The sequence below is a fragment of the Alosa sapidissima genome, chromosome 13 (assembly GCF_018492685.1).
Source record: "Alosa sapidissima isolate fAloSap1 chromosome 13, fAloSap1.pri, whole genome shotgun sequence".
Lineage (NCBI taxonomy): Eukaryota > Metazoa > Chordata > Actinopteri > Clupeiformes > Clupeidae > Alosa > Alosa sapidissima.
The window spans coordinates 7429786-7457728 of NC_055969.1; the positions used below are offsets into that span (position 1 = coordinate 7429786).

General features: G+C 41.8%; 1 protein-coding gene across 2 annotated transcripts; it reads right to left on the reverse strand.

Moving 5' to 3' along the window:
- Nucleotides 1-19: 19 nt before the first annotated feature.
- Nucleotides 20-27943, reverse strand: zgc:64106 (uncharacterized protein LOC393348 homolog). Of its 2 annotated transcripts, XM_042060314.1 has the most exons (7): nt 27791-27943; nt 27494-27657; nt 20096-20335; nt 3918-4007; nt 3363-3551; nt 3046-3155; nt 20-842 (listed from the first exon to the last, which is right to left on the reverse strand). In XM_042060314.1, the coding sequence occupies exons 2-7, from the start codon at nt 27654-27656 to the stop codon at nt 663-665; spliced, it is 972 nt and encodes a 323-aa protein (XP_041916248.1). In that variant the 5' UTR covers nt 27657; nt 27791-27943; the 3' UTR covers nt 20-662. The 2 variants fall into 2 exon arrangements, with proteins under 2 accessions (XP_041916248.1, XP_041916247.1); XM_042060313.1 differs by lacking the exon at nt 27791-27943 and having other exon boundaries at nt 27494-27784.

The window sequence follows — 27943 nt, forward strand, 5'->3', positions numbered from 1 at the left end:
GAATCATACTGTAGCCTACTTAACATCTGTGCAAATTTATTACAGCTGGGTACATGTATGTATATTGAAAAGGTTTTTCGTTACCAAGGTGTCACACAAGAAACATCTCATGATGGGTAAAAGCAAGGAGCTCTCCCAAGACCTTCACAAACTCATTGTCAATGGAACTGGATACAGATGTATTTCAAAATGTCAGAATCTTCCCGTTAGCACCATTGCGGCCATTATGCGCAAGTGGAGGGAACATAATTCATCATCAACCAGGCAAGCATAAGAGCTCCTCGCAAGATTTCTGACCAGGGAGTCAGAAGGATAGTCAAAAGAGTAGCCCAAAATACAGGAACAATTGTTACAGAGAATCGGCAATACACTCCATCACCATGGCCTAGATGCACTCTCACCCACATGATTCTATTACTAAAGAAAAGGCATGTCGAAGCTTGTTTAAAGTTTGCTAAGTTTGTTGTGTGGGAGTATTGAGTTGACCCACCAATGTTTTCACCTATTTATGGCATTAAATTACCAAATACGTATAGATACTGCCTCATATTTGACATTTTGCACTTTGCCATCATTTCAATTAGGACCCTATTAGTTTAATTTTCAGTCTCTGAAGCTGGAGGTGGAATGTCATGAGTGAGCAGTCGTAAAGTCTGTGAAGGTTACAATTTGGAGGTCAGCCTCTCGCAAAACTCAAAGCTCTTGAGGGAGAGGGCGGGATCACGAGCTGTCGGCGCGGGCAGCACCAGAGAGCAGTCGCTGTCAAAGTACTTCCCAGAGATCCCCTCCGTCTCCTCGGCTACCGCACAGTAGATGGTGCTGGTGGCCCCCTCTTCAGAGGTCTGACACACATGCGTGCACGCACGCGCACACACGCACACACACACACACACACACACACACACACACACACACACAGAGAGTTAATATGTCTTTGTTTCAAACCACCTGGATTTAACTAAGCAAATACATCGAGCTCAAATTGTAAAAGAGTGATTCAGGTAACGTGAGACATCATTTTCACACATGGATTGGCCACCACAGAGTCACTGCACGGAAATAAATGTTGTGACATTCCAGAAGCTAATGCTTCTGGAATGTCACAGAAACAATGCCACAGCGAATGCGTATCGTAATCAAAGCTAAAGGCGGTCCAACTAAATATTGGAGTGTGTGACTTTTTTGGCAGGGCAGTGTATGTACAAATTCATAAACACTTGGGATGATATATTTTTCTATGTTTTCATTGTAACACTAATGTCTAATACAATTGTTCTTCCCCTTTTTTTGTGTGTCATTCTATCATCAAAACAAAGGGTGGAGACAAAAGGCAGTGAGTAATTTCTTTTTCAAGGTATTTGGCATTTCATGCTTCCATGGTAGTCTAAGACTTTCATCTATGGTAAGCCATGGCTCATGTTTTCCTGGGAATTCTCTTTACTTACTAGGCCTACTGATGTTTTTTCCATTTGACTCATGAATCTCGTACGCCCACCCGTACAACATGTACGAATGAGTTGCTAGTGCGAATGCTGGGGTTTGTAGTCTTTTTGGGAAGAACATGGATGCCACCAGGGTTTTTGGACTACAGTGAGTGATACTATTGTCGCATAACAATTAATGGGGCGGGGGGGTGGTGGGGGGTTGGTCAGTCAATTAACCCATTCACACTGGTGCCGGAACGAAAAAACTCGGCAAAATGTCTAGGGGGCTTGGTAGTAAATTTGGCGAGACACTTTGTCCCACCGTTTCGCCTTGGTCTATGTGAAAGGGACAGTCGTTCTGCGATTCTGGTACATAAAATCGGGGGGATTTTGGCAGTGTGAAAAGGCCTATTGAATGCAAACCATGAGCTGAGATGAAACATGACAATGTGCTTGATTCACTGTTTATGTACCGGTAAACACACATGTGCACACACTCGCAAACAGTTCTCATAAAAACAAGCCTTACTCCGAGTCAGACAGAAACTTTAAAAGTAATTTGTCAGCCACGAAAATCAGACAATCTTGGTTTATACAGTCTGTGGGCCAGATGTACTAAAGCTTTTGCGCCCATTTCAGGCGTATTTGTTTCGCAACGTGCGTGTAAAATCATTGCGAGGTATGTACAAACAGGCCGCAATGATGTAAAAGCGCAAACTGCCTGTTGCGGGAGCTGAAAGTGGCAGATTGTGTTTTTAATGTCATGCATATGCATTCATGGGAGGATCCAGGGGAAAGTGGGAGTTTAGCGTAAAAAGATGGGAGGGGAAGAGTAAAGAGCGCCTAATTATGTATTCCGTGGTATGTACAAAGACTGCTCCTGAAAGCGCACGTCTATTCTGCGCCTAAATACTTCCGTCTTGTAAAAGCAGGTGTTAATCCAAATTGCAGTTCAATGCGTCAATAAGAGAACCTTTCAAAGACAGCAGAATTGCTATTTAGAGCACCAGTTTTGTAAGTCTTTGTACTGTACTATCAAAAGCAACATTAACTTTCATTGGCCTTTCGAATGTCTTACTTTCACTTTCACGTCATTCACTTAAACTTTCCTACTTGCTAGATTTGACCAATCTTCCATAGCCTACGTGCACAAGTATTTTGAGTAGAACTACTGATCTTAATTATCTTCTTGCTTGTTGACATCTTATCATGTATGGTATTATTTCATGATCGCTAAACGTTAGATTCTTTTTAATGTTGTCATCAGTTAACTTCATTCAACTGCACTTGTAGGCGCTGGCATTCAGTTGTGGACGTTCGTAAATTGCGTTTATGGGCGGAGAAAGGCAGAGAAAGGCGCAGTTTACACTAAGGATTGACCGATTGATAAATACGACGGAAACTTGGGTCTGACAGCGTTCGCAATGTGCGGTTTGTCCATGGCGCTGATAACGCTACGTTCGCAAATGTATGTACATCTGGCCCTGTGTGTCTGAGTGACAGTACAACTAGGGTCAACTACTAGATAGACCGCTTGGTTGTGTTTGTGTCTGTAAATCAAACTAGATTTGAGGATGACGACAGATGACAGATGACTGAGGGCTAAAACGGCATTGTTTACCTTGAAGAAGAAAAATCCAACTAAGTTGAATAGGAATCGCACCACCCAGCTGTAGTGTCTCATTACTTCCGTCATCACCACCCCTGGGTGCAGAGAGTTTGCCGTCACGTCTGACACAGACAAGCACACACACTTTAATACACAGAAGAATAGACAAATGCACACACACACACACACACACACACACACACACACACACACACACACACACTAACATAGAGCAGTAAAAAGCAAACACTAAACTAAACAGCGACTTCCACACCAGGGTGGAGGTTTCTGGGAGGCTGGTGTGTGGTTAAACACTGGTTGGTGGTTACCTGTGCCTTTGAGGCGTCGGGCGAGTTCATTGGTCCACAGGACGTTATGCAGCTTGGTGTGGTTGTACACTTCGTCCATGCGGTAAACAAGGTTTTTGCCGTGGAAATGAGAGAAGTCCACTTTCCCCCGCCAGTGGTTGACAGAGGACACGTTCACGATGCGAGCGGGAGCTGAGCTCTTAATACGGTCTGATAAACACACACACACACACAAACAAACACAAATTCCGTTATGCTCTAACCGATCATTCACAAATACACACAGCACATGTCATTAATCCCATGTATTCTCTTCCTCTCCCAAGCTATACACATATGGACATGCAGCTACTGTACACCCGATCTAACAGTGAACTGAAGCAGCATTAAGACAAATATGTGACTGTGATTATTAGTGTGCCTGTGTATGATATTCTGAGTCTTAGCATGGTGCTCTGCAAAACTTCTCAATGGTTCTCCCATGAAGAAGTTACGACATCCACAAAAGTTTTGTTATTTCACGGTAAGCAATTAAAAAGCTACAGACTGAGAGAAATGAAATGAATAAAGACCCACCCAGTAGAAGGTTGGTGAGGAGGAATGGTCCCACGTGATTGGTTGCAAAGGAAACCTCCAGCCCATCTGCTGTTATGCCTTTTGGCAAACCTGAACACACAGAGATGCACACACAGACACACACACACACACACACACAGACACAGACACACACAGACACACACAAATCAATTTTAATTTGGCCGAAAAAACATTGTGAGTTGTAATTAAGAATCAACAAATACCCATCTGCAATCTCAAAACATCTCCCCACAATCGCCACCACAGCACTTTTTCATCAGCATTGTCTATGCTTTCCATCCAACCCTTCCTAGTTGGTCTTACCACAGACCTTAGTTACTGTATTCCCAGAAATTTGCTTCAATTCCATTTGTCAACATTCAGCTAGCTTAGCCTCTGCTCTTTGATGGTGAACTGCTTGAGTTCGCTGTGGCGCAACTCTGCAATTATTGAATGGTCTGATGGTGTATTACTAACAGTGTTTATGTCTGTAATTACAGCATGAAAGCCCTCGAAGCAATTATGTGTGGCTTGTTGATTTATGCACAAATGATCTATGCTGTTGTTTAGTAAATAGGAGCCAGTGGGAATGGGAAACACTATCCGTCGGTTGACTGGTCTGTGGCCTCCAAGACGGGAATAGGAAAAGAACGTTTTCTCAGTTCTCCATCTTCCTGTTTGTGAACACAGCGGCAACATTGCCAGAGGAGATCTCCACACCACAACTAGCTGACTCCAATACAGTGCCTATAAAAAGTATTCACCCCCCTTGGATATTTCCCCTTTTACTGCTTTCATACATTAAATCATGATTTATTTAGATAGGGAAATGTTAGGCATCCAGTAGCTTAGACAACCATAACACAACAAACACACTTACACACATATATCTCACATGCCTAAACATCACTCTTATATTTAAAGAGTTAAAAAATTGGAAGTGATTACAAAGGTCTGGTAGAGTGTGTGCAATGGTGGTAGAGAAAAAGTGACCAGTGCAGGGATTGAACAGTGCGATAGCTTGCTTATTATTAAATATTAACTATGACTATGAAAAGACAAGAATGTACAAATTATGTAACAGGGAATTATAAGTTATAAGATGTAGATGTTATGACCATAGTCCAGATTTTGTAGGAGGGCTAAAGGCTATAAGACAGTCAGCTGTACAGCAGACAAAGTGACATAATGGTAGGGGCTGCAAGAGACAGGCTCATGCTGAAAAGTCCATTTTCCCCTCCCCTTTTGTGTGGTATTGAAGAGCTGGATGGCCCTGGGTACAAAGGACCTCCTCAACCTTTCTGTTGAGCATGGTCTGCTCAAACAGTCGCGGTCATTGTCCATGATCACCAGCATCCTATTCATGGTCCGTTTCTCTGCAGTTGTTGTGAGTGACTCTAGCTCAGTGCCAACAACAGAACCAGCTTTTCTTACTAGCCTGTTCAGTCGCTCAGTATCTCTCTTATTAATGCTTCCTCCCCAGCACACCACAGCATAAATAAGGACACTGCCAATGATTGACTGGTAAAACATCCAGAGGAGCTTACTGCAAACATTGAATGACCGCAGCCTTCTGCCTGAGTGCAGTAAATGTATATAGTAATATAAAGACACCTGTGTCTGGAAGGTCCAGTCACTGGTCAGCCAGTATTCCTGGCTATAACTAGATGTACCGCATAGCGGTACAAAATATGACCGTCGCTCAGTCCTGTGCATCCGTTCCGCGAAAATAAATCACGCTAATCAATTTGTCTCCATCTTTTACTCCATCCCCCACTCTTGAAACTTTTGTGTATGCTTGTTTGGCATGCCTGTGTGTGTGTGTGAGGCTGCACAGAAAGTAGCCTACTGGCGCTGAAAAGGTGAATAGATTGTAGAATATCCTAAGAAGATGTAGCATTGTTATAAAACCTTTAAAATCTCTAAACAATCACAAGTAGGGCAGTTCATCACAGTTCATCCATTGCAACTGGATTGATGAAAGGTCACTTACACCTGTAGGCTACATTGTATTTGGGAAAAGCAAAAAGGTATCAGCATAATGTTATATTTTTATTTATTTATTTATTAATAAACAAAAACATCTCTGTCAGTTCCATGCCGTTTTCAACAGCTATCAAAAACATAGGTCATTTTTGGATGGATGGATTTTTTGTGAATGTTTCTTCTTCTACATAAGATTTTAGTCATTTTTAGCTCATGTGATACTTTATTGTCAATGCACAAATTAAGTAACAGTAGTCTGAAACGAAATGCTGTTTTACATCTAACCAGTGGTGCAAATAACTGACATGTCCAAATGGGCCTTGATGAAATGCGTCGCTAGACTGTTCAATTTTAACGGGCCAAAGTTGAAGAGCTGTTGTCCGTTATTGTTTGTGCAAATATAGGCTGATTCATGTTCCCTTGCATTGTGTAACTGAGGTCCATGGCTAGTCTGGCTTTCACCAGACCAAGCTCAATCTTTTAAGAAATCAAAAAATAAATATCGGGCAGATCAGGCTGGGTTCACCCAGCCTAGTCCGCGCCCGATATTGTCAAGGGCGCTGGAAGGGGGGTGCTGAGGGTGCTGCAGCACCCCCTGCTGGCAGGAGATAGATTTTTAAAAAATATATTTTTTTTTAAATAATTACTAATTCGCTCGACATTATTTATATTTTTGTATGTGAAATGATGAGTCAAATAGCAAAAAAGGGTTATGGATAGGTTCGAATATAGGCTACTAAAAATTAACAGTTATAGTTGTTCATTTTCCGATTGAGATATCCACGCTCTGGCTATTCTAAATGCAAAAATGCATCAGGGAGTTATGACAAAACCTTAACTAACAAACTAGATCCTAATAGAAAGCTGTTAGCTTCCCTAAGCTACAGGTAGGCCTATAAGGTAGGCCTAATTACCAGACATGTGGACTCGAGTCACATGACTTGGACTCGAGTCAGACTCGAGTCATGATTTTAATGACTTCATACTTGACTTGATAAAATTCGGCATGACTTGCGACTCGACTTGGACTTGAATACTATTCACTCAAGACTTGACTCGGACTTTGCCTCTTTGACTTGTGATGACTTGACATGTCTCGAATCAAAAACTAAATTTCCTGATCGTGTACCAGTCAACCCAGAGACGCTTTCCTGCGACTAAAAAAAAATAAAAAAAATAGCGGAGACAAGCGGCAGAGCACAGTTCAGTAGCCTACTGCCACTACCCTCACACGCGTTACGCACTGTGTGTAGGGCATCAAGAGACAGAGGAAGGATCAACATTTAGCCAATCACTAGTAGCTTTACTGCAAACTGATTTGCACTCTTGTTAGAGAACGTTTGTCAAAAAGCACCAACAGCATGTTACATAAAGATGATACTTTTCGAGTCCTCTCCATTAAGATCCAACTTAAACTTATGCTAGGCTACTGCATTTAATTGAGAACACATCTAAGCACGCACGAGAGGGAGAGAAAACGAGTAGGTTCCAGCTGGCTTGTCATTGTTGATGATGATTGATATCTTCTTTTAAATATAAGAAACATATAAAAGGAAATCGTGAAGGCAACAAGTACGAGATTAGAGGAGATTGTGAATTTATCCGGTTCTCACTAGTCTACTATACTGTTATAAACTATGAGATCCAGGTCACTATGACATAGCTGCACTCACTGTGATTTGGAAAGTGGACAAGAATATTATGAAGAGTTGTCTTTGCCTTGTGTAATGGAACTGGTGAGTCTTGAAGTATTCAATAATTTATTTACATGAAGCACATGATATGCCGATTGAAACGCATTCCACTCAGCTACTGTAGCTAGGTGGCTACTGGCTACCAGGCTCATAATTCACTTTTAATTGCAAACAGAAAATGTCAAGCAAGCATCATGTCATACATGCTTCTCTTTCTTTCCAAAGGAATGAAAGCTGTTTGTGCCAACTTAATATCATGCTTATCATTGTTAATATTGTGCTATACATGTGGCACAAACCATTTTTGAGTTTGTGGACTAGCCATAGGCTATATTTGAACGGAGCTGGTAAAAAAAGATCATTATGAGAACGTGTGGACAGTGCACAATGGGCTTAAAGTGACAGTGCACCATTTACAAATTAGATAAACAGCATCAAATGTGTAGTATTTCTTAAGAAATGAATACTTTAAAACACAATTACTGTCATTATTATCTTTTAAATAATATAAAAGTGTTGACCTTGGCTTCCCTTATGAGTCACCACTGGCAGACAGCCTAATAAATTGTTTGCAGGCAAATCTGTGGCCTAGCGCAGTGAAATGCCATCAGTCAAATTATTACTCATCCTTACAGTGGGCTCCGCAATTTGGAAAAACATTACATATATTTGCAGCTGTGCTGAGTGTCATGTAGCTATCCGCTTTGTACAGATTACTCAGGTATGCACATGCATATGTCGTAAAAGATTACAAGACAGAAACATTGAACATATTTTAATCTGTATTTGTAAAAAAAATACTGTGGATTAGATGGAAGTGCTAAAATTATGACCGATAGTCTAATAATGGCATTATTAAGTGAAGAGTACCTGATGACTTGTTCAGGACTTGAAAAAGATTGGGACTTGGACTTGGACTCGACTTGGCTTTGATGTGACTTGGACTTGGACTCGACTTGCCCTTCTCTGTATTTACTTGGGACTTGACTTGGACTTGACTGCTAAGACTTGGGACTTACTTGTGACTTGCCAAACAGTGACTTGGTCCCACCTCTGCTAATTACAACATAAATTGTCAATAGGCTATGCTGGCGACACAAATAAAATCTCCTTTGGAAACCAATGGCTTACACCTTACAGTATCAAGCGGACTTAAACTATATCATGGCGAAAAGTTGTAATAAAATTCACGCAGCTCCATGAGTCAAGGAAAGCGCGAATGAAGTAGCCACTTCTAAATGGGACCCACTACACAGTAGCTTAAGGTGTGTTGCTAAAGCAGCCATAATGAAATGAAGGTGTCATTGTTTGGATACTTCACACACACGTGCTTTTTAATTTCACAGACTACAACTACCAAGCTGGAATCAAAGCACATTGATTCCCCTCTCACACCCTGCACGCACTTAAAACAAATAAACAGGCGTCTCAGTCTCACGCATGTATAGGCAAAACTGTATCAGACCGGTGTAACGTTGGTAAATCTTCCATTGCACAGAATGATTTTTGTAGCACGTGCAACAAATGACAGTCGAAAGATACAATTACAGTGCTGCTATCAATTTGCTTGGTATAACCGCATTTATAGTTTTCTACAAATGCAATCAATCAAATTGGCCTCCATCACTCAACCAACGCTAACGGTAACATTACCTAGGTCCTTATTGATATTATAAGATTAACATACCTGCAGTAAAAACCAAGCATGTCCGATAAACATTCTCAGATTTATTTTGGCTTCAAGAAGAAATGGGAATTACATTTCATGTGTACATCGTCCTATCCTTATTAGACGTTCTCTGCGGTAAACTACAGTCCTTGTAGGAAGCGTCCATTGTTTTTCCAACCCACTTTTAACTTCCAACAAAATTCATCCTCACAAAATTACGTCTCACTGCAACGATGCGCCATCTAGTGTACAAACGACTACGTATCGCCAATACTGGAAATGCAGCCATGATGATGATGATGAATATTTGGCTTTCTTTTAATCCTACTGAATTTGTAATTATAAATTGGCCGTTCTAATACCGATAGTATGTGGGTGCCTGTGTGTCTGTGCATGTGTATATGTGTGCACCGCTATCTACAGGCCAATGAGTGTACAGTCACTAAATGTACATATCACCTACATTTTTTTAGACCCCCCCATGGATGAAATTCTACGACACTTGGCATACCCCCAGAGAATGCCAGGTCAATCATACACATAAAATTTGGTGCAGTTCTGAACATCTTAATTGAAGAATGGGGCGATTAAAGCAGAATGATATTGCATTTTCATTTTTTACCGGGGGGGTGCAAATCACAAATGAGGTTGATGTGGGCCCTTAAGACCAACATACCATAAAAGATTCTTCATCCTCAGTGCCACGATTCAGGTAGTTATTTAGGAAAAACTGCTTTTTTTGCGGCCCAGCACGGGGGGGGGGGGGGGGGGGTCTGGGGGGAGAGTGGCCCCCGGGGCGAAACGAAAATTTTCCGTAAAAGTCTAGTGGGGCCATGGGCGGACTGGCCATCTGGCATACCTGGCATTTTCCCGGTGGGCCGACGCACCTTTTGGGCCGATAGAATAGGCTATATATATAATTGAATCATTTTGGCCAGCTATCGGCCCAAAGGAAGGGCAATCAGCGGCCCATTGGTTACATTTCAATATTGACACGGGACTGATCCAATAACAGCTCACGTCAGGCCCCACCCCTCCCATTTTGGCTCAGAGCCAGGATTCTGTGAGCGCATCAAAAGTTAATCGCAAACCCGGACAGCAAAATAGTGATTTGCAAACCCGGACAGCAAAATAGTGTCAAATCGACGTTAATTGTTTGTCAGATTGATCAGTTTCCGTCAGACGCCCAAAATTCAACATCAATGGCATGAGTGGTGGTTCAGTTGGTCTCTCAAAGTAGAGAAGGGTTCTATCTTGGAAGGGTTATCATGGTAAAGAAGGACTAAAAGACTGTAGACTGACGGAAATGTAGGTTGCAAAACGTCACGTCATGCACAAGCCAACTAAGCTACAGTAGCCTATACGATAGGCTACTGGAAGACACTAAAGATAATTAGTTCATGTAGCTGTACTGTTCCAAAATGTACCAGCAATGTAGGCAGGTACATGTAGTATAGCCTACAGGAATAAAATATTTCCAGCAACAGCCCTGTTTATTTTGTGTTGTTTCAGTTGTCCTACAGTGATAACTGCCGATTTTTGGTCCCAGTCCGCCCCTGAGTGGGGCTACATACCCACCAAATTTCATGTGCACCGGTGTTTCGGTGTCCCGGGTATCGTTGACCAAAATTTCAGGAAACAAAAAAAAAACAACTTTGACAATCATTATATGACGGCGGTCATAATTCCACCATGAAGACAGAAGAACATTCCAAACAACTCAGAGAATAGGTCATTTAAAAGCATAAGTCAGGGGATGGATACATAAAAATGGTCAAGTCACTAAACATCCCCTGGAGTTCAGTGAAATCCATCATTAAGGAATGTAAGGAATATGGCAAATGTGCAGGCCTAGAGCAGGCAGATTGAGCCACAAACTGAGTGACCGTTAAAGAAGAATTCTAGGGGACAGTTATGACAACTCTGAAGGAGTTAAAAGCTTTAGCAGTTCAGATGGGACAAACTCTGCATATAACAACTATTGCCTGTTCAGTTTCAGTTTCAAAATTCAGTTTTTAGGCCATCAGACTAGACTTGGCAGATACCAAACATTGCACATCACCACAAATGCACCATCCCTAATTTGAGTGGTGGTGGTAACATCATGTTGTGGTGATACAGCAGGCCCTGGAAGGCTTGGAACTACACAGCGAACAGGGAAAACTAAATGGTTTAAAGACAACAAGGTAAATGTTCTGGAGTGGCTCAAAGCCCAGACCTCAAGCCTATAGAAAATCTGTGGCTGGAGTTAAAAAGGGCTGTTCACACCCGATTCCCTTCCAACCTAACAGAGCTTGAGCAGTTTTGTAAAGAAAAATGTATTCAATTTGCAGTATCCAGATGTGTAAGCCTAACTGAAACCTATCAATGCAGACTCCATGCTTTAATTGTGGTGCATCGACTAAAGGCTGTCTTGAAAAGAGTGAATATTTATCCAAACGCTTATATGTCATTATATATTTTTAATTAAATAACATTACTTTGTAGAAGTCTGTTTTCACTTTGACATTAAAGAGGGGATTTTTGTTAAGTATTGTAAAAAAAGACCAAAATAAATTGATCAAGATTCCATTTATGAAAGCAGTAAAAGGGGAAATATCCAACGGCGGTGAATACTTTTTATAGGCACTGTACAAGTGGTCACCATTTGTTTTCAACACATGGCAGTAGACTGAACAGAATGAACAGTATGCTTGTCTACCACAAACCTCTGCTTCCTGTCTTGGCACTCAGTCCAAACCATAGACTGTATAGGTCCAAACAACAGGCGTTACCATAGTGATAGCAGATACAACATCACCGGTCCAAGTTTCCCTCCAGTCAAGAATTTAGTGTTAACAGGTCAAAACTGTTAAGGGTGCCTTTAATGTCTGGCCAAGGACAAAAATATAACCATCAGGCCACTGCTAATAAACCATTACAAGCCACACTAGATTGTACAAGCATACCAGCAACAGGTCTTAATTGGGCTTTCCTTGCCGATGAAAATACCATGAGTCAGAGGATTCCGTTTTGAACATGGGCAAAATGCACCATTGACATCAATATGTTTTGTATAGAGCTACCACAGGTTACTCTATACAACCACAGGTGGCAGTGTGGTGACTCTATATAAAACATGTTGATGTCAATGGGGCATTTTGCCCATGTTCAGGGTGGAAAATAAAAAAGAAAGATTTGCATAAGACAAGTCAAATTGGTGTTTTCAAAAAGAAGGGATCATGGAGAATAAAGCATATTAATAAAACATATTTAAAAATCTTGGTGTTTGGGTGCTCTGAAAATGATAACCAAAATGATTTTTCAGACTTTTGAGGTCTGCTGTTCAGACCCTGAAGGGATTTGTTTTCTGTTCATTGCTTTTTGTGAGAGTGTTTCTACTTATCTCAGTAAGGAAAATAAATCAAGAGCCTATGTTGAGTACAAATATGTCTTCTGAAGGTCTTAAACAGAGCCCAGCCAAAAACTCCAATAAAATTTGTATCAATTTTAAGGGACAGATATGACCATGCAGGATTATCCAGACCAAACGTGACGATTTTGCTACATACTATTCCTATTTATGTACCAGCATGCAAAATTTGAGCCTCCTACATGGTTTATTTCTTGCGCTGTGGGCTTGTGAACTTTGACAAAAAAAAGAGGCCGAACTAAATCGACACCCCCCTCCCCCTGTAAAACTGGCTGTATATTGGAAAGTATTGATCTTACATAAGAGTAATTTTACAGTGTGTCTCCTGGGTAACATAGGTACACCTGGTAATTTTTTCAGAATTTTTTGAGACCTAAGTGCGTGGGCCCTGGTTGAACTGACGTGGAATGACCCACATGTTATTTTCTATATTTTTGATATGTTGCTGAGTGGATCATAAACGGCCCCAGCAATGAAGAAAAGTGATTGATAATGACTGACTGACTATTATTGTGTTACATGCTTCAAATGTAAAGCACTTTGAGCTGCATTCTGTGTATGAAAGGTGCTATACAAATAAAGCTTATTATTATTATTAACTCCTGCCTTTTACATTTGTAATTAAATGACTGGAAATGATTGCCCTCTAAATAATCTATAAGCAGAGAGGTCACTTTTGAAGACTGGGGAACTTGGTGATTCAAGATGATACCTCTTTCTGTAACTCTCCAGCAGTGGTTCTTATGGAATTATTTGCCTCTCTTACCATCCTCCATACTGTACGTGGGGGCAAGATAACCATAGGTCTTTGTTCAAGCATGTATGTCACATTTCCAGTAGATTTGAACCTTTTAATTATTGTTTTAACTGTAAAAATGGGCATGTGCCTATAGTTTTTATAGCCATTCACTGACTTACAAATGTCAACACACATTCTTTTTATTTAAATTTTGTGAATTGTCTTGTCTTTCCGATGTTGAAAAATGACTAGCCTTTTTTAAATGAATATTTAGCTTCTGTGTCACTTTATTTTCATACAGTAAGGGGCCGTGGGCAGAGTCAAAATATTAGCCTACTTCAGTCACGTCACAAATGCAGTAGGCTACTACCTTCTAATCATATATTTGTGCAACCCCGTTCGATCAAAATATTATGTTAAATCACGTCAAAAACAGTGTCTGTACAAATGCCGCCTGCCGTCAGTCAGTGAGGGCGAGCAATCACGTCGAAACATTTCATAACATCCAGACTATAGTAGGGGGGCCTATGTGTCTAATTTGGAGGCTTGTGGGATTCGCATGTTAATTTTTGGAGAGTATTATATCTTTGTTCTAGGGGTTCTTAAGAGTAAAAAAAAAACATGTCTCCATTTTTAAAAAAATCAAAGGTCAAATTCAGAAAAGGTCAAATTTGGTGAAATTTGGCCAAAAAGCAAAGATATTCTACAAGGTAGTGTGCAAAAGTGGACCACATAAACAATACAACATTATAAAACATTTTTAGGCTGATGATTGATCTCTTTAACAAGAAATTGTGCCTAAAATTCTCGAAATTGTCCGCTTAAAAAAATAATACTTCAATATCAATACTATCAATTCATGCCTATTAGTGTGCTAGCTCTGTCAGTTCTTGTCTATGCCCATTCAGAGCACAAAGTGCAGAGATCTCTGTTAAATCAAGTTATAGACTTTTACATAGCTAATACCAGCTGAAGTCTGTAAGGCCTTCCGTAGCCTATGTAAGTGTGAAGAAAAGAAAGGGTAAAGGATCAGATATACAAACAGACAGGTGTGTGTGTGTGTGTAAGAGAGTGAAAGAGAAAGAGAGACACTATCAGTGACAGTTGGCTGTTGATAGCTGGCAGTGACAGAATTTAGAATATCAAATAACCTGAAGCAATTAGTGCTCTGTTCTTCATGGTTGGTGATATTAGTGACCTTGTAGCCTTTTACATTTACCATGAGAGAGTATGGAGATGGTGATCACAGATCAGCCAACAATTACATTGTTACAATGCAGTTATTTTACAACAGAACAAATCAGTTTGGCACAGGAACTGCTACAAATCCACCTGTAACAGTGAGCATCTGCAGCATGCTAAGATTTGCTACTAGAAATCATGTGAAGCAGGCAGGACTCAGAAAAGATGTGGTAGACCATCTTCTGAACCTGCAGCAACACCTGCAACTGCATCAAGTCCATCTAGAGGGACTTTGTACACTTGTTCAGCAGCAGCTGCTGCCAGCATAGATAAGTGCTTCTTCTGTCAGAAGCAGACAAAAGAGTGTCTTCATGAGGTGTCCTCTTTCAATGCAGGCAACCAACCAAGAGATATAAGTAATATTTTGAAGTCAATGACTTTTAACAGGTAGCCAGTGTAAAGATGCTAAAATGGGGGAAATATGTTCATATTTTGTGTGTGTGAGCAGCTGCATTTTGTTTAAGCTGTAAGCTCTTTAGACAGGTAACATTACAGCCAGCGTAATAGCATTGCAATAGCATTGCAATAGTCTATCCTTGAGGTGACAAAAGCATGGATTAATTTCTCGGCATCTGGTAAGGATAAGGACTTCCTTATCTTTGAAATGTTCCTTAAATGGTAAAATTAAGTTTTGGTGATCTGTTTTATGTGATTATTTAGTGCTAGGTCCTGGTCAATTATAACTCCTAGGTTTTTAACACTTGTGGATGAGGTCAGTGGAAGATCACTATATGTAGCCTGTGATGTGGATAGGATATCCCTCATCTTTTTAGAACCTAAAACCATGACTTCTGTTTTATCTGAGTTCAAAAGCAGGAAATTATTCGTCATCCATGTCTTTATATCTCTTATACATGTGTCAAGTTTGGAGAGGTATAGTTATGTATAATCTGCTAAACAACAGGGGCCCCAGTACTGAGCCTTGAGGCACTCCATATTTTACCATAATCTGGGTAGATGGTTTATTATGGACCTGTACAAATTGTTGATGGTTAGGAAGGTATGATCTAAACCAAGCGAGTGCTGAGTCTTTGATGCCTATCAAATTTTCAAGCCTAAGTAGTATGTCATGGTCTATGGTGTCAAAGGCAGCACTGAGGTCCAGGAGGACCAGTATCGATACAAGGCTAGGTTTTTTGAGGGAGGGCTTAATAACAGATGTCTTAAACGACTGCGGTACATGCCCTGATAGCATTGAATTATTTATCATCTAGAGCAAAACATTATCCAGGAAGGGGAGAGCAGTCTTAAGAAGGTGAGTAGGAATAGGGTTTAGTAGACTAGTTGTAGATTTTGATGAGGAAATTGTGGAGGTGAGATCTAATATGTTTTGTATCTTTCAGCAATGGAGTATGTGTATTTGGTGAAACTAATTGGTTATTGATCTTATCTTTAATTGTTTGACATACAATCATAATACTGGCATACAATCATACTGTTGAAAATAACTTTTGTGAACTTTATTCAACATAGCCAGTGATTTAGGCAAAATTGATGGTGTTAATTATAGTGAAATATACAATTTCACAAAAATAGGGTTGAAACAGGTAAAAAAAATGGAGACATAATTTTTCTCCATGTTCAATGACCTCTAAAGACAGTCCAACCACTCTACAAAAATTAAAATTTCAAACCCACAGAAACCACATAGGCCCCCTGACAACTAGGTTATATTCGTCAGGTCGAGATGTCATTTTAGCTAAAGTGGTTAGCGGTTTCTCGGGCACAATTGAGCAGTTAGTCCACACTCCATCAACCCACAAACATGAAATCTACTTCTATCAAAACTTTTGAGAGGGAGACACTAAATTAAGTTGAGTGTTGCGCAGTAAGCACAAGCATAATTTAGTGGCTTTACGCACAGAGCGAGCGCATTCAATGCCTGGTACAGATATTACAATCCAATGCAGACAATGCTATAAATATGACACACGTTTTGAACAAAGACGGAGCTAAAGGTGAAGATATCCATCTCCTGTTACTGGATCAGCAGGTAAGACGGGACAGGACGGGTATACCACCCGCATCGCCAGACTCACTTATAGCACAACAGCTTTGACAACCACTGATGGGCTAGTAAGAAAAACTCTGTTGTAGTTTCTAGATGATAACCTACTGTGAAAAAATGTCCACCATCTTGCATTTTAAAAGATTAAACACTGTCCAGCTATTTATTTGTAGAAAACAGTCTTTTTTTAATTTCACAAACTGTTTTAAAATTGATGATGTTACATATCAACTTGCACATCTACATCAGTCTGCCTCCACACACCAAAATCCTGGGCCTTTTGTAAGGCACCAGAGTGGGTGTCGTCCAATTAACCCATTACCCCACCTGCAGACAATTAACAGTTAATAGTCTGACAGGCCATGTGCAAAAGCGCATTCAATTAAGACCCCGTTTACACGAGCATGTGTATTTTTATAAACAAAGACATTTCCCTACGTTTGAGCCTTTCATTTAGACGCAAACGGAGAATTCGCCCCGTAAAACGGTTATACAAAAAAACTCCGGCCAAAGTTATTTTTTTGGAAAACTTTGTTTATGCGTTTGGTTGTAAACTGTGGTAAACGGAGTTTTGGGCAACGCGACAGTATGCAACAGAAGTACACCAAATGTGCGACCGATGTTTACATTTACATGTTCTCACGTGCGACTTTTCAGGGTTCTGATTGGTTAATGTGAGCTTGAGCTTATCCTTAAACGTCCCACATACTCGACGCACCCGACCAGTAGCGCGACAATGTGACGTCACAGAAGCGCCGTAACCATTTATACTCGCGCGTGGTGGTCGCAACAGTAGTTGCAATATTCTCCTGAACAGAGGTGTCGCTGTTGTGAAAAGACTAACATTAACTACTTACACAGCAGAAGAAGCTACAGTAAGAAACACCAGTAGCTAGCCTCTGTGATGGTACTTCAGACTTTGGTTGCTACTATTCACAACTACCATCATCATTATCATGTAGTTTCCAAGGTGTGTGCACAGGTAGATAGATAGATAGATGGATATATAGATAGGTACTTTAGTCATCCCGAGGGAAATTTTAATAATTTAAACAGTTTAGTTAGCTAGCTAGCTAGCTAGCAGCTGGCTGAGTTTGTGTAATTTCCTGAAGTGGAAAGAGATTTTGTTCAGGCCTTAATAGATATCCTTTGTTTGAAAATAAATCGTTTCTATTCTTTCCTCTTAATTCCATGTGTTGCAACTCTCACTGGTAACTTTGTTAACTTATCCAGCAAACTATTAAAAATTCACGACTGTAACAAAACACTGCAACTCTCTTGCCCTCGAACTAGTCCATCTTCCTGTTTCCGCCTTGTCGCGCTCGTCTGAAAAAAAATGAGTGGTGCGCTACCTCGCGCTCATAGACAGTAAAAGAAATGGACGAACAGACTCCGTCGTTTTCAATGGGAGGGCACTGAGTCAAATAGAACGATTTTTCAGTTGGTCCCCCCAGTACTGCGCAGACTCACACTTAACTTCGTGACGTTAGCCATCGAACTGAATCTTGTAACTCATATGATAGATACACAGAAATTCTTCTCACACTTCCTTCGCCTTCAAAGTCATCAAAGTTAAACATTTATTTATGTATTATTATTAATATCATCCTCACCAAGTCGTGTTAACGTTGAAGCTACCATACATGATCATCTTCAAAAACAGTCAACAAAACAAAAAAGTTATAGCCTTGAAGCAAATCTTCTTTCCACTTTTCCGACCTACGGTCAATCCGTCGAAAACCTCTGTAATGATTAGTGCCGTTTAAAAAAAAATTAGGTTTACTTTTTTATTATTATTAGGTTGCCTCTGTGTAATGCTTTACCAGAGAGGGTTAAAGCGGAGCTAGTAATCAAGGATCTTAGGCTTTACCTTAACATACGGTCGTGTATGCTATGCTTTTGCTTATGAGTTACCGTCATAGACCGTAAGGTGGACTGAGCTTCTTATCCAAACAATACGGTTATCTCCCTACGGCGCGAAAGAGAGATTACGTCAAAGCTAGCTTCCCTCCAACCGAACAAGCTAACCATTCTTCTTACGGGTAACCAACGTTACTGACGAGGTAGTGGAGTCTGTTTTGCCTTTGTAGTGTTTATGTGGATTACACAGAAGCTACAATATCGGCACAGGATATATGTTATATGAAGTTACGGTATTTCAAAAAAATCCTAGAATGAATGGACTTCTATGGGAGTTAGCAGAGAGGTGGTCCCTCCAGCCTACGTCGATTCTTCTACTTCCGGGAATTCGCCTGCCCCCTTGCTCGCGCTACACGGCCAAAACCCTGGCGCGCCAGAGAGATCTACGTCATTTTGACGTCACATTTTCGCGCTACCGGTCGGGTGCGTCAGGTATGTAGAAGCCTTTAGACTGCCACTGTGGTTTGGCGTGCTCGACAGCATTTTTTGCAAACGTAGATGGCCAGATATTCGTTTAGGAAAATGCCCTGCTTCGTGTAAACGTAGTCTAAAACAGTGTCCTAAAAAAGGGAAGATGTAGTCAGCATCTTCACACCTACACTCACAAAATGAATTTCTGTCAATAAACCTCTTATCAGTGCAGATTATTTATGGGCATTTATTGTGATGTCCAAGTTCCATGATAGTGTTTGTTTCACGCATGCAGTGTGTGGTTTGGATGAGCCAGACGGGCAGCTTGCCTGTCTTCAGTTTAAAGTTTCTGTCCAAAATTGCCAGTACAGGTGGCACTCTCACCTCCTGTCTTACCTGTGGATCCAGTAACAAGACACCTTTATCTTACCTCTCTTGTCAAAACGTCATATTCATGTAAGCCTTGTCTGCATTTGAATGCGCTTGCTCTGTGTGTAAAGCCACTAAATTATGCGCGTGCTGCGCTACATTCAAAACTTAATTTAGTGTCTCTCCCTCTGAAAAGTTTTGACAGAAGCAGACTTCATGTTTGTGGGTTGATGAACTACTCAATTGCGCCCGAGAAACCGCCAACCACGTTAGCTAAAATGACATCTCGACATGACGAGTATAAGGAATTGTAGGCTAAGTAGGATAGACTACACAAATTCGGGGGTTCAGGGGTTTCTCCCCTGGGGATTTTTTTTTTTAAATTCTGGTAGCTAATTGGACGTTTTTCATGCAATTTTGCAAGATGCCCGTCTGGCTCATCCAAACCACACTCTGCGAACCATAGCATTAATTCCTGCAGGCGCCCTGATTGACATCATAGTCATATGGAAACTGAGAAAGACCATGTTGCATGCTAATATTGCATGTAAAACGCTTGTAGAAACTTACATCGTCTCTACACAATGTTGCCCAACATTTCTCTGCTCCCCAACCCCTTTCATTAAACTCTACATACCCAATTTAAACCTAAATAGTCCTGAAAGGATTCACTGATAGTGAGGTGTTTATTAAGGTCTATTATCAGATCCTACTTGCATAAGTAGTACCTGAGGCTCCTGCGTTATTCACCAGGATATGGATCTCTTTTTCCTCCTGTAGGATGGCGGCGGAAAACTCCTGCACGGACTCCAACGAGGACACGTCCACCAGGCGTAGGTGCACATCTGCATTCCCGCTCAGCTCCCGGATCTCGCGCAAGGCATCGCTCCCACGGGCCTCGCTCCGGCACGCCAGGATCACACGTGCGCCCCGCCGTGCAAAGTCCAGGGCAATGAACTTTCCAATGCCTAGATAATGGGGGTGGGGTATTGGGGGTAAGCAGATAGACAATTAGTGAGAGAGAGAGAGAGAGAGAGAGAGAGAGAGAGATTCTAAAATCTATCCTATCTGATCCTAAAAAGGGAATACGAATTGGGTGAATATCTCATCTCTGTCAGAGATACGAAGCAGAGGCACATCCTGACCAATACAGGCTCAGTGACCACAACCTAGCAATAGAAACAGGCAGACACAGAAAAACCTGGCTGCCAAGAGAGCAAAGATTATGTGGTCACTGTCAGGCAGAGGAGGTTGAGACAGAGGAGCACTTTCTTCTTCACTGCCAAAAATATGACACTTTAAGACAGACCTTTTTCAAGAACATCCAAAGACCAACAGGGCTTAAAATTCATTTTTCAAAATGGGGGGGAATTCCCCCCTTAGGTTATTCATGTAGGGGGGGATTTACACAATTTGTGGGGGAGGGGGGGGGGGGTCGATTCTGATACCAAGTCAAGAATTGCGATTTCAATACTTCGATACTTTTTTTAAAAAAGTGTTTAATTTTGGGGCCCCCACCACCCTGACGTCATCAGTAATATATACTGTAGTGGGATCATTCACAACAGTGGACATCCTAGATTCTGCTTGACTCTCTCCACACACACAAACACACACTGAAAATGATAGCTTATGTGATGTTTCTATCATATATTTTTGAATTCATATAGAGTGTATTTATTTAATAATGCATTTAGCATTTTACTAGTAATTACTAGTAGCTAAACATATTTAGTAATTTGAATGCCTCATATTGACGTTTAACCTATAACACTTAGGCATATCTTTAATGTGGTGCGTAGGTCCAATTGAGTGCACATTGCTGATGAGTAGGTGTAATTGAGTGCCTGTCACTCAATTACACCTACTCAATTCAATTATGCCCAGAAAATACGTGAGAGTAATTCTATGGAGTAATTAGCCCCCCTTCAAACTGACGGTTTTAGGCTATAGTCGCTAGTGAATAAAAGTTGTGCATAGTGCGGTATGTGTATGCAAATTATTATCTTTTCTATGTCATTAGATACAATAAATGTTCAAAAAACTAACATGTCGAAGACAATCTTTCTGGGATCAAGTGTTGACGTGACCTGAGCTAGCAGGATCGTTACCAAGGAGCTCTTTCCAGATGTAAAAGTTTGCCATGGTAGCGTAGCCTATTTGCTTAAGCGCAAAGTGGTTCTCTCTCTCTCTCTCTCTCTCTCTCTCTCTCTCTCTCTCTCTCTCCGTGTGTGTGTGCGTCTGCATGAGGCTATGTTCAATTCAACTCGGTAGTTGATCAGTCCGTCAATCAGTCAATAGCACCGCATTCACGCCACTTAATGATTAGGCTATATTAACGTTATCAGACAGGCTGTAAAAGTGTATGCGGACATTTCTCGCATTATGATGGCTAGAGTTGCGGGACTTGAACAAATTATGCGCAATACCCGCAATCCCGCAGTGAAATTTAAGCCCTGACCAAGAAGTGATCCAGGATCAAAATCTTTGTCAGTAATTGTGTTACACAGCAGAAACATGATATCAAATGGCAGATCTTGCACACATACACCCACACACAGAGGACAAGGCTATTGTAGAAGGGTAGTTCACTGGCAACAGTGTTATCTATGAGTTACTGTAAAAAATAAAATAAAAGGTCTAACAGTAATGTTTTTCATTAGTGCCAACACAACCTTTAGCCCTCATTTGGGTTTACAAACAGGTAAATACATTTGGCTTATTATATTCTGCAGCCCTCTATGTCAATGTCAATGTCAAATTTATTTATAAAGCGCATTTACAGACGGCTTAGCCGCACCAAAGTGCTTCACAATCAAGTACAATAAATAAAAACAAAAAGGGCTACAGTTAAAATAAATTAAGAAAAGCAGAAAAAGAACATTTAAAACTAAACACTGGGGCATAAAGGGAGACACTAGCCAAAGGCAAGTGAAAAGAGGTGGGTCTTTAAAAGGGACTTAAAAACATTTAGAAACTGAGCTGAACGGATGTGAAGGGGGAGGCAGTTCCACAGTCTAGGGGCTGCCACTGAAAAGGCTCTGTCCCCCCTAGTTTTCAGCCTCGCCCTGGGTTCTTCCAGCCGCAGTTGGTCTGCTGACCGTAGTGCTCTGGAAGGGGAATGGTGGTGTAGAAGATCAGACAGGTAGGTGGGGGCCAGACCATGGAGAGATTTGTATACAGTCAAGAGGAGTTTGAAATTGATGCGGTAGCGGATGGGGAGCCAGTGGAGTGAAGCCAGAACTGGGGTGATATGTTCACGTTTTTTAGTGCAGGTGAGGAGTCGGGCGGCTGAGTTCTGAACCAACTGCAGGCGGCGGAGCTGGGATTGATCAATGCCAGTATAGAGAGCATTACAGTAGTCCAGTTGTGAAGTGATGAAGGCATGAATGACTCTCTCAAGATCGCTCTGGGGCAGGTAGGCTTTGGTCTTAGCTAGGGTTCTGAGGTGGAAAAAGCTCTTCCTTCCTACTGCACTGACCTGCTGTTCAAACTTGAATTTGCTGTCAAAAATCACGCCCAGATTTCTGACAGAGGGCCTGATGTTAGAGGCAAGGGGGCCCAGAACATTGGTGGAGAAGGCCGGAGAGGTTTTGCCAAAGACAATTAACTCAGTCTTGCTCTCATTAAGGTTGAGGAAGTTTGCACACATCCATGACTTGATGTCAGCAAGACAGTCACGCAGTAGATGGAGTGCAGCCTGCCCGCCCATCAGCCTTAAGAGTGATATACAGCTGGACGTCATCTGCAAAGCAGTGGAAGGAGATGTTGTGTTTTGCCAGGATATCCCCTAGGGGTAAAATGTACAGTAAAAAGAGGATGGGACCCAAAATAGAGCCTTGGGGGACCCCGCAGGTGAGGGGGGCAGGAGAGGAGATAGAGTCTCCTAGCTGGACAAAGAAGCTCCTATCGGCCAGGTAGGACCGGAAGAACTCCAGGGCTGAGTCTTTGATGCCCACATGATGCTCGAGCCGAGCCAGCAGGATCCTGTGATCCACCGCGTCGAAGGCTGCTGTTAGATCTAAGAGCACCAGGATCACAGGGCTACCTGAGTCAGTGGCTAGGAGCGGGTCATTGAGGACTCTCAGGAGCGCAGTTTCTGTGCTGTGGGCTGTTCTAAAGCCAGACTGGAACTTCTCATAGATGTTATTGTTGGACAGGAAGGATTGCAGCTGGACATAAACCACTCGCTCAAGGACTTTGGATAGGAATGGTAGCTTGGAGATAGGCCTGAAGTTTGAGAGTATAGCGGGGTCAAGGTTGGGCTTTTTTTAGTAATGGTTGAACCACAGCATGCTTGAAGGCAGCCGGTACGCAACCAGAGGTGAGGATGGTGTTTATCAGCAGCAGGAGGAAGGGGGCAACCATGCCGAGGACAGTAGCATCCTTGAGTAGACGGGGGGGGGGATAGGCAGTCAGAGGGGCAGTTTGAGGGCCGCAGATGTCTGACTGCGTCAGAGAGGGAGGATAGGGAAATGGGCTCAAACTGGTTGAGGACAGCTGGCAGGGGGAGGGGTGGAGGGGCAGGGAGTGGGATGGCAGGGGTATCTGAAGGCCTTAGAGCGGCAACCTTGTCAATGAAGAATTTTTGAAAACTTTCACAGAGGGCGGGTGATGGCACAACAAGGGATTCATTACGGGGATTTAAGAGAGAATTCAGTGTATTAAAAAGAACCTGGAGTCTGGAGACCAGGGTGGAAATGTACTGAGTTTTAGCAGCTTTAACGGCTCGGTGGTAGTCCGACAAGCAGCTACGGAGGATTTGGAGGGAGATGTGAAGGCGATCCTTCTGCCACTTTCGCTCCGCCCGCCTACAGGTGCGTCTAAGGTCGCGTGTTGCGTCATTGAGCCATGGAGTTGACTGTGTTTTTTTGCGTTTGGGTTTGAAAGGGGCGATGGAGTCCAGAATGCCAGTGCAGGATGATGAGAGCATCGAGTGAAGCTCATCAGCAGTGTACTCAGAGTCTAATGACGGCCTACACAAGGGGGAGTCATTGAACATGGTTGAAAAATGCCCGGCAGTAGAGGGGTTTAGCGTGCGGGATACCTGTTTGGAGACACTGTGGGTATTACCTGGGCATGGAACTAACAAAGACAAAACAAGCAAACTACAATGACATAAAGTAGCAGCCTAAATGTTCTGCGCCCCCCAAGTGCTCTATGGTTATCTGCAGAGACACAGGGATTAAAGTGAAAAAAAAAATCGTTTGACTGAACTTTTTTCAGGTCATAAGTCATACGTTGTTCATATCTACCTATAGAGATAGCACCCCTATCGCGACCTATTGGTTTTTAATGTACAAAAAGATGCAAACAGCAAAGTAAAGCACCAAATAAACACCAAAACGAGGCTACAGGGTACTCTTAAGTTACTATGTAATTAATGCCACCTACAGGTGAATGCATAGAACATAACAATCCTATGGTTTGTGTACCCTGTAGCCTCGTTTTAGCCATGTGAATAAGGCAAATTGAGAGTGTTCTTGATTGAGATTGAGTTTTCCTGTTGAACAAAACAATATTTCAATACCATCCCTGACCATTGCTGATTAGCCATTGCTGTTCTTTTCTACTGCAGCAATATTGTAGAAAGGCTTTAACACACTCTTATTTAATTACTTCAGGCCAAAAGTGTTTAAAGGGGAGATTATTTTTCTTGTTAATATGCAATTCAACACTAAGTAAAATCTATAAAATCAAGTTTGCAAGACTTCACATTTCCTCATCAAAGTAACGAATCAGAACAGTCTAGATATTGTTCATATTTCCATGTGTTGCCTTATCTGCATTTAATGAAAACATGGTAATTTTGAGTTTTACAAACAACTCAAGTTTTCCAATGAGCAGCAATACTGTGTGTGCTCATGCAGGAGGTCTGCGCATCTGATAACGACAATCGTGTTGCGCTATGAAAGAACATGGGTAGCCTACTTTCTGAGCGCAAACACGGTCAACCATAGATAAACGTAGCCTACCTCTGTCGTGGTGCCTAGTTGCACCAGGTAGGGAAGATGTCCTGAAGTGCAAGAACGTTAACCTTATGGCGGTCTTCTGATTGTTGGCGTGCTAAAACATTTTCCTATTGCATCCATAAACAATTTTCTTGCAGCAAACCGCGCAAAAGCAAACCCCTGGCACTTTATTTTTTTACACCATGGCTTGTTAGTTCTCCCCCGTTTCCAACAGCCGCCCATCTCCATTTATTTTTTAACTTTTGACACCTGTGCCTTCCTTTATTGTTGTTTATGTAAAGCACATTGAATGACCTCTGTGTATGAAATGCGCTATAAAAAATAAACTTGACTAGCAACGCATCCATGACAGCTAGTAGCCTTGCCAAATAGACGCACACAAATCATGACGCTAATATGCAAGGTTCTGGTAGGCCTACTGGTTATGGTTTTGTGCTATACATTAATAATAGCAAAGTTTTAAGTTGACTATTTTTAGTGCATGGTTATTTTTTGTCAACATACGCTCACAACCTACTGTCGTTAAAATGAGGCCTAAGCAAAATAGGCTACAAGGTGGTCTGTGCGTCACAAACACGACTGACCCCCTTACTCAACAGTTCGCGATATTATTATTTTATGTTAACATGCTCAGTCAAAACCTTCCGTCGCAAATTGTGAAAAACAGACGGGATAGGCATAGGCTACGGTTTATATTGCGTCGCTTTACACATACTGTTAGTTGCATTGATCAAAAACTGTAACAATAATAGTAGGCTACATCGGGTGGCAGCAGGCTATCTGTTCAAGTCATAGGTGACACCCAAAATGAATGACCTCCCCTGACAAGAGTTTGCGATAGTAAGAAATTGTCTACATTGATGCACGGAAAGAACACAGCCTCCAAATTCGCACATAGAGCTCACAATATCATATCCAAAAAAGTTAAACGGATTGGGCAACCTCATCAGCTGTCTCGATGGTGTCACTATAATCCAACTTTGACCGTCCTCCAGACGTGTTCTTTTTTTTTTTAAGCAACCGCCCCAGGCCAATGAGACAAGCGTGTAGCTACAATATAAACAAAGCGAAACTCATGGCTGACGTATCTTCTTGAGCGGTCTCTGATTGAGACACAGAACGTTCTCAAGAACACTATTAGGTCTTTAAACATTTACCATCACACACATTCATTCATCGGACCTAATATTTGTAGTTTTAAAAAAAGGAAAAGAAAAGGTGATAGACCCCACTCCTATTTTTTTTTCTCACCGGATCTGCATCGATCTCAAATATGACATTTCTAAAATCAAATTGACGGAAATCCGTCATACGACGGAGAACTTTAATCCTTGAGAGACACAGCAGTCTCAAGTGAATCTGGAATCATTCACAGCTTCTTATGCAAGGAGCAATACCCAAGCTGAGTAGTCACAGAGGTCTGGCACGGGTTACACATCTGGAAAACATTTGTGTCTCTTTGTATAATAATGTGCATACGTATACAAGGAATTTGGCCTCGGCATTTATCCCATCCATGAATTAATGAACACGCAGAGCACACAGTGAACACACAGTGAGGTGAAGCACACACTAACCCGGAGCAGTGAGCTGCCTTGCTACAGCGGCGCTCGGGGAGCAGTGAGGGGTTAGGTGCCTTGCTCAAGGGCACTTCAGCCATGGCATAGGAGAGCAGTGCTCAACCACTTCCCCCGCCCACATTTTTCCTAATGGTATCTCATGGCTATCTCATGGCTATCCCCCCCCCCCCCCACACACACACACACAGTACAATTACCTCCATACTGATGTGCACACATGTGAAATGTAGTGCTGAAGGCAAGCATAAAGAACTGAGCAAACGTTGGACTATTGGCTACCAGAGGAAACCTGAGCCCCATTGTACCACCATCCTCAGCCCCACATTTGCACAGTTCTCTTAAAACAGTCAAAACATATCGAGCACTGTAAAAAATCCCAAGATAGTAATATCGTTGCGCGTTTGCCACGGAAGAATGACCAAAACGACGATGTTATGAAAACGAAATAAATATAATGTTAACTATTGGGGAACAGCCCCCAATCCCTTACAAATTAACGGAGAACAAGTAAGTGTTTCTCATATAGTTTACAGTAGCCTAGTTGCAATGGGTAACAAACTGTATCCAAAGTCACCTGTATTGGCACCGGTGACAATGGCCGTTTTCCCCTTCAGCTCCACTTTACACGCGCGCGGGTTCCAAGAGCCCCTCCGTTGAGATCGCACTACCAGCCCCAGGACAACTGTGGAGATGATCCATACTGGGCTGCACAGGATGTCACTCAGTTCCAAAGGCATTCTGGAAAGCAGTATTCTTTTAAGCGAAACGTTAAGTCACACGGCCACACAGGATCGAGGACAAGAGACAACACAAAGTTGAAGTGCGCAAGGGTGCGCGTTTTATGGTGTAAAGTCCAGCGCTATAAACAGACCCTGTCTTTGATCTTTTCCTCCACCAAGTGGTGACTAAGTTAACGAAGCAGATGTTTGGTTTTATTCCACTCACATCTGGGAAGTCCAGGGTATTGATTGAGACACAAACTGACAGATAGTTTGACGGGACATTGATTCGATCAGAAACGTAA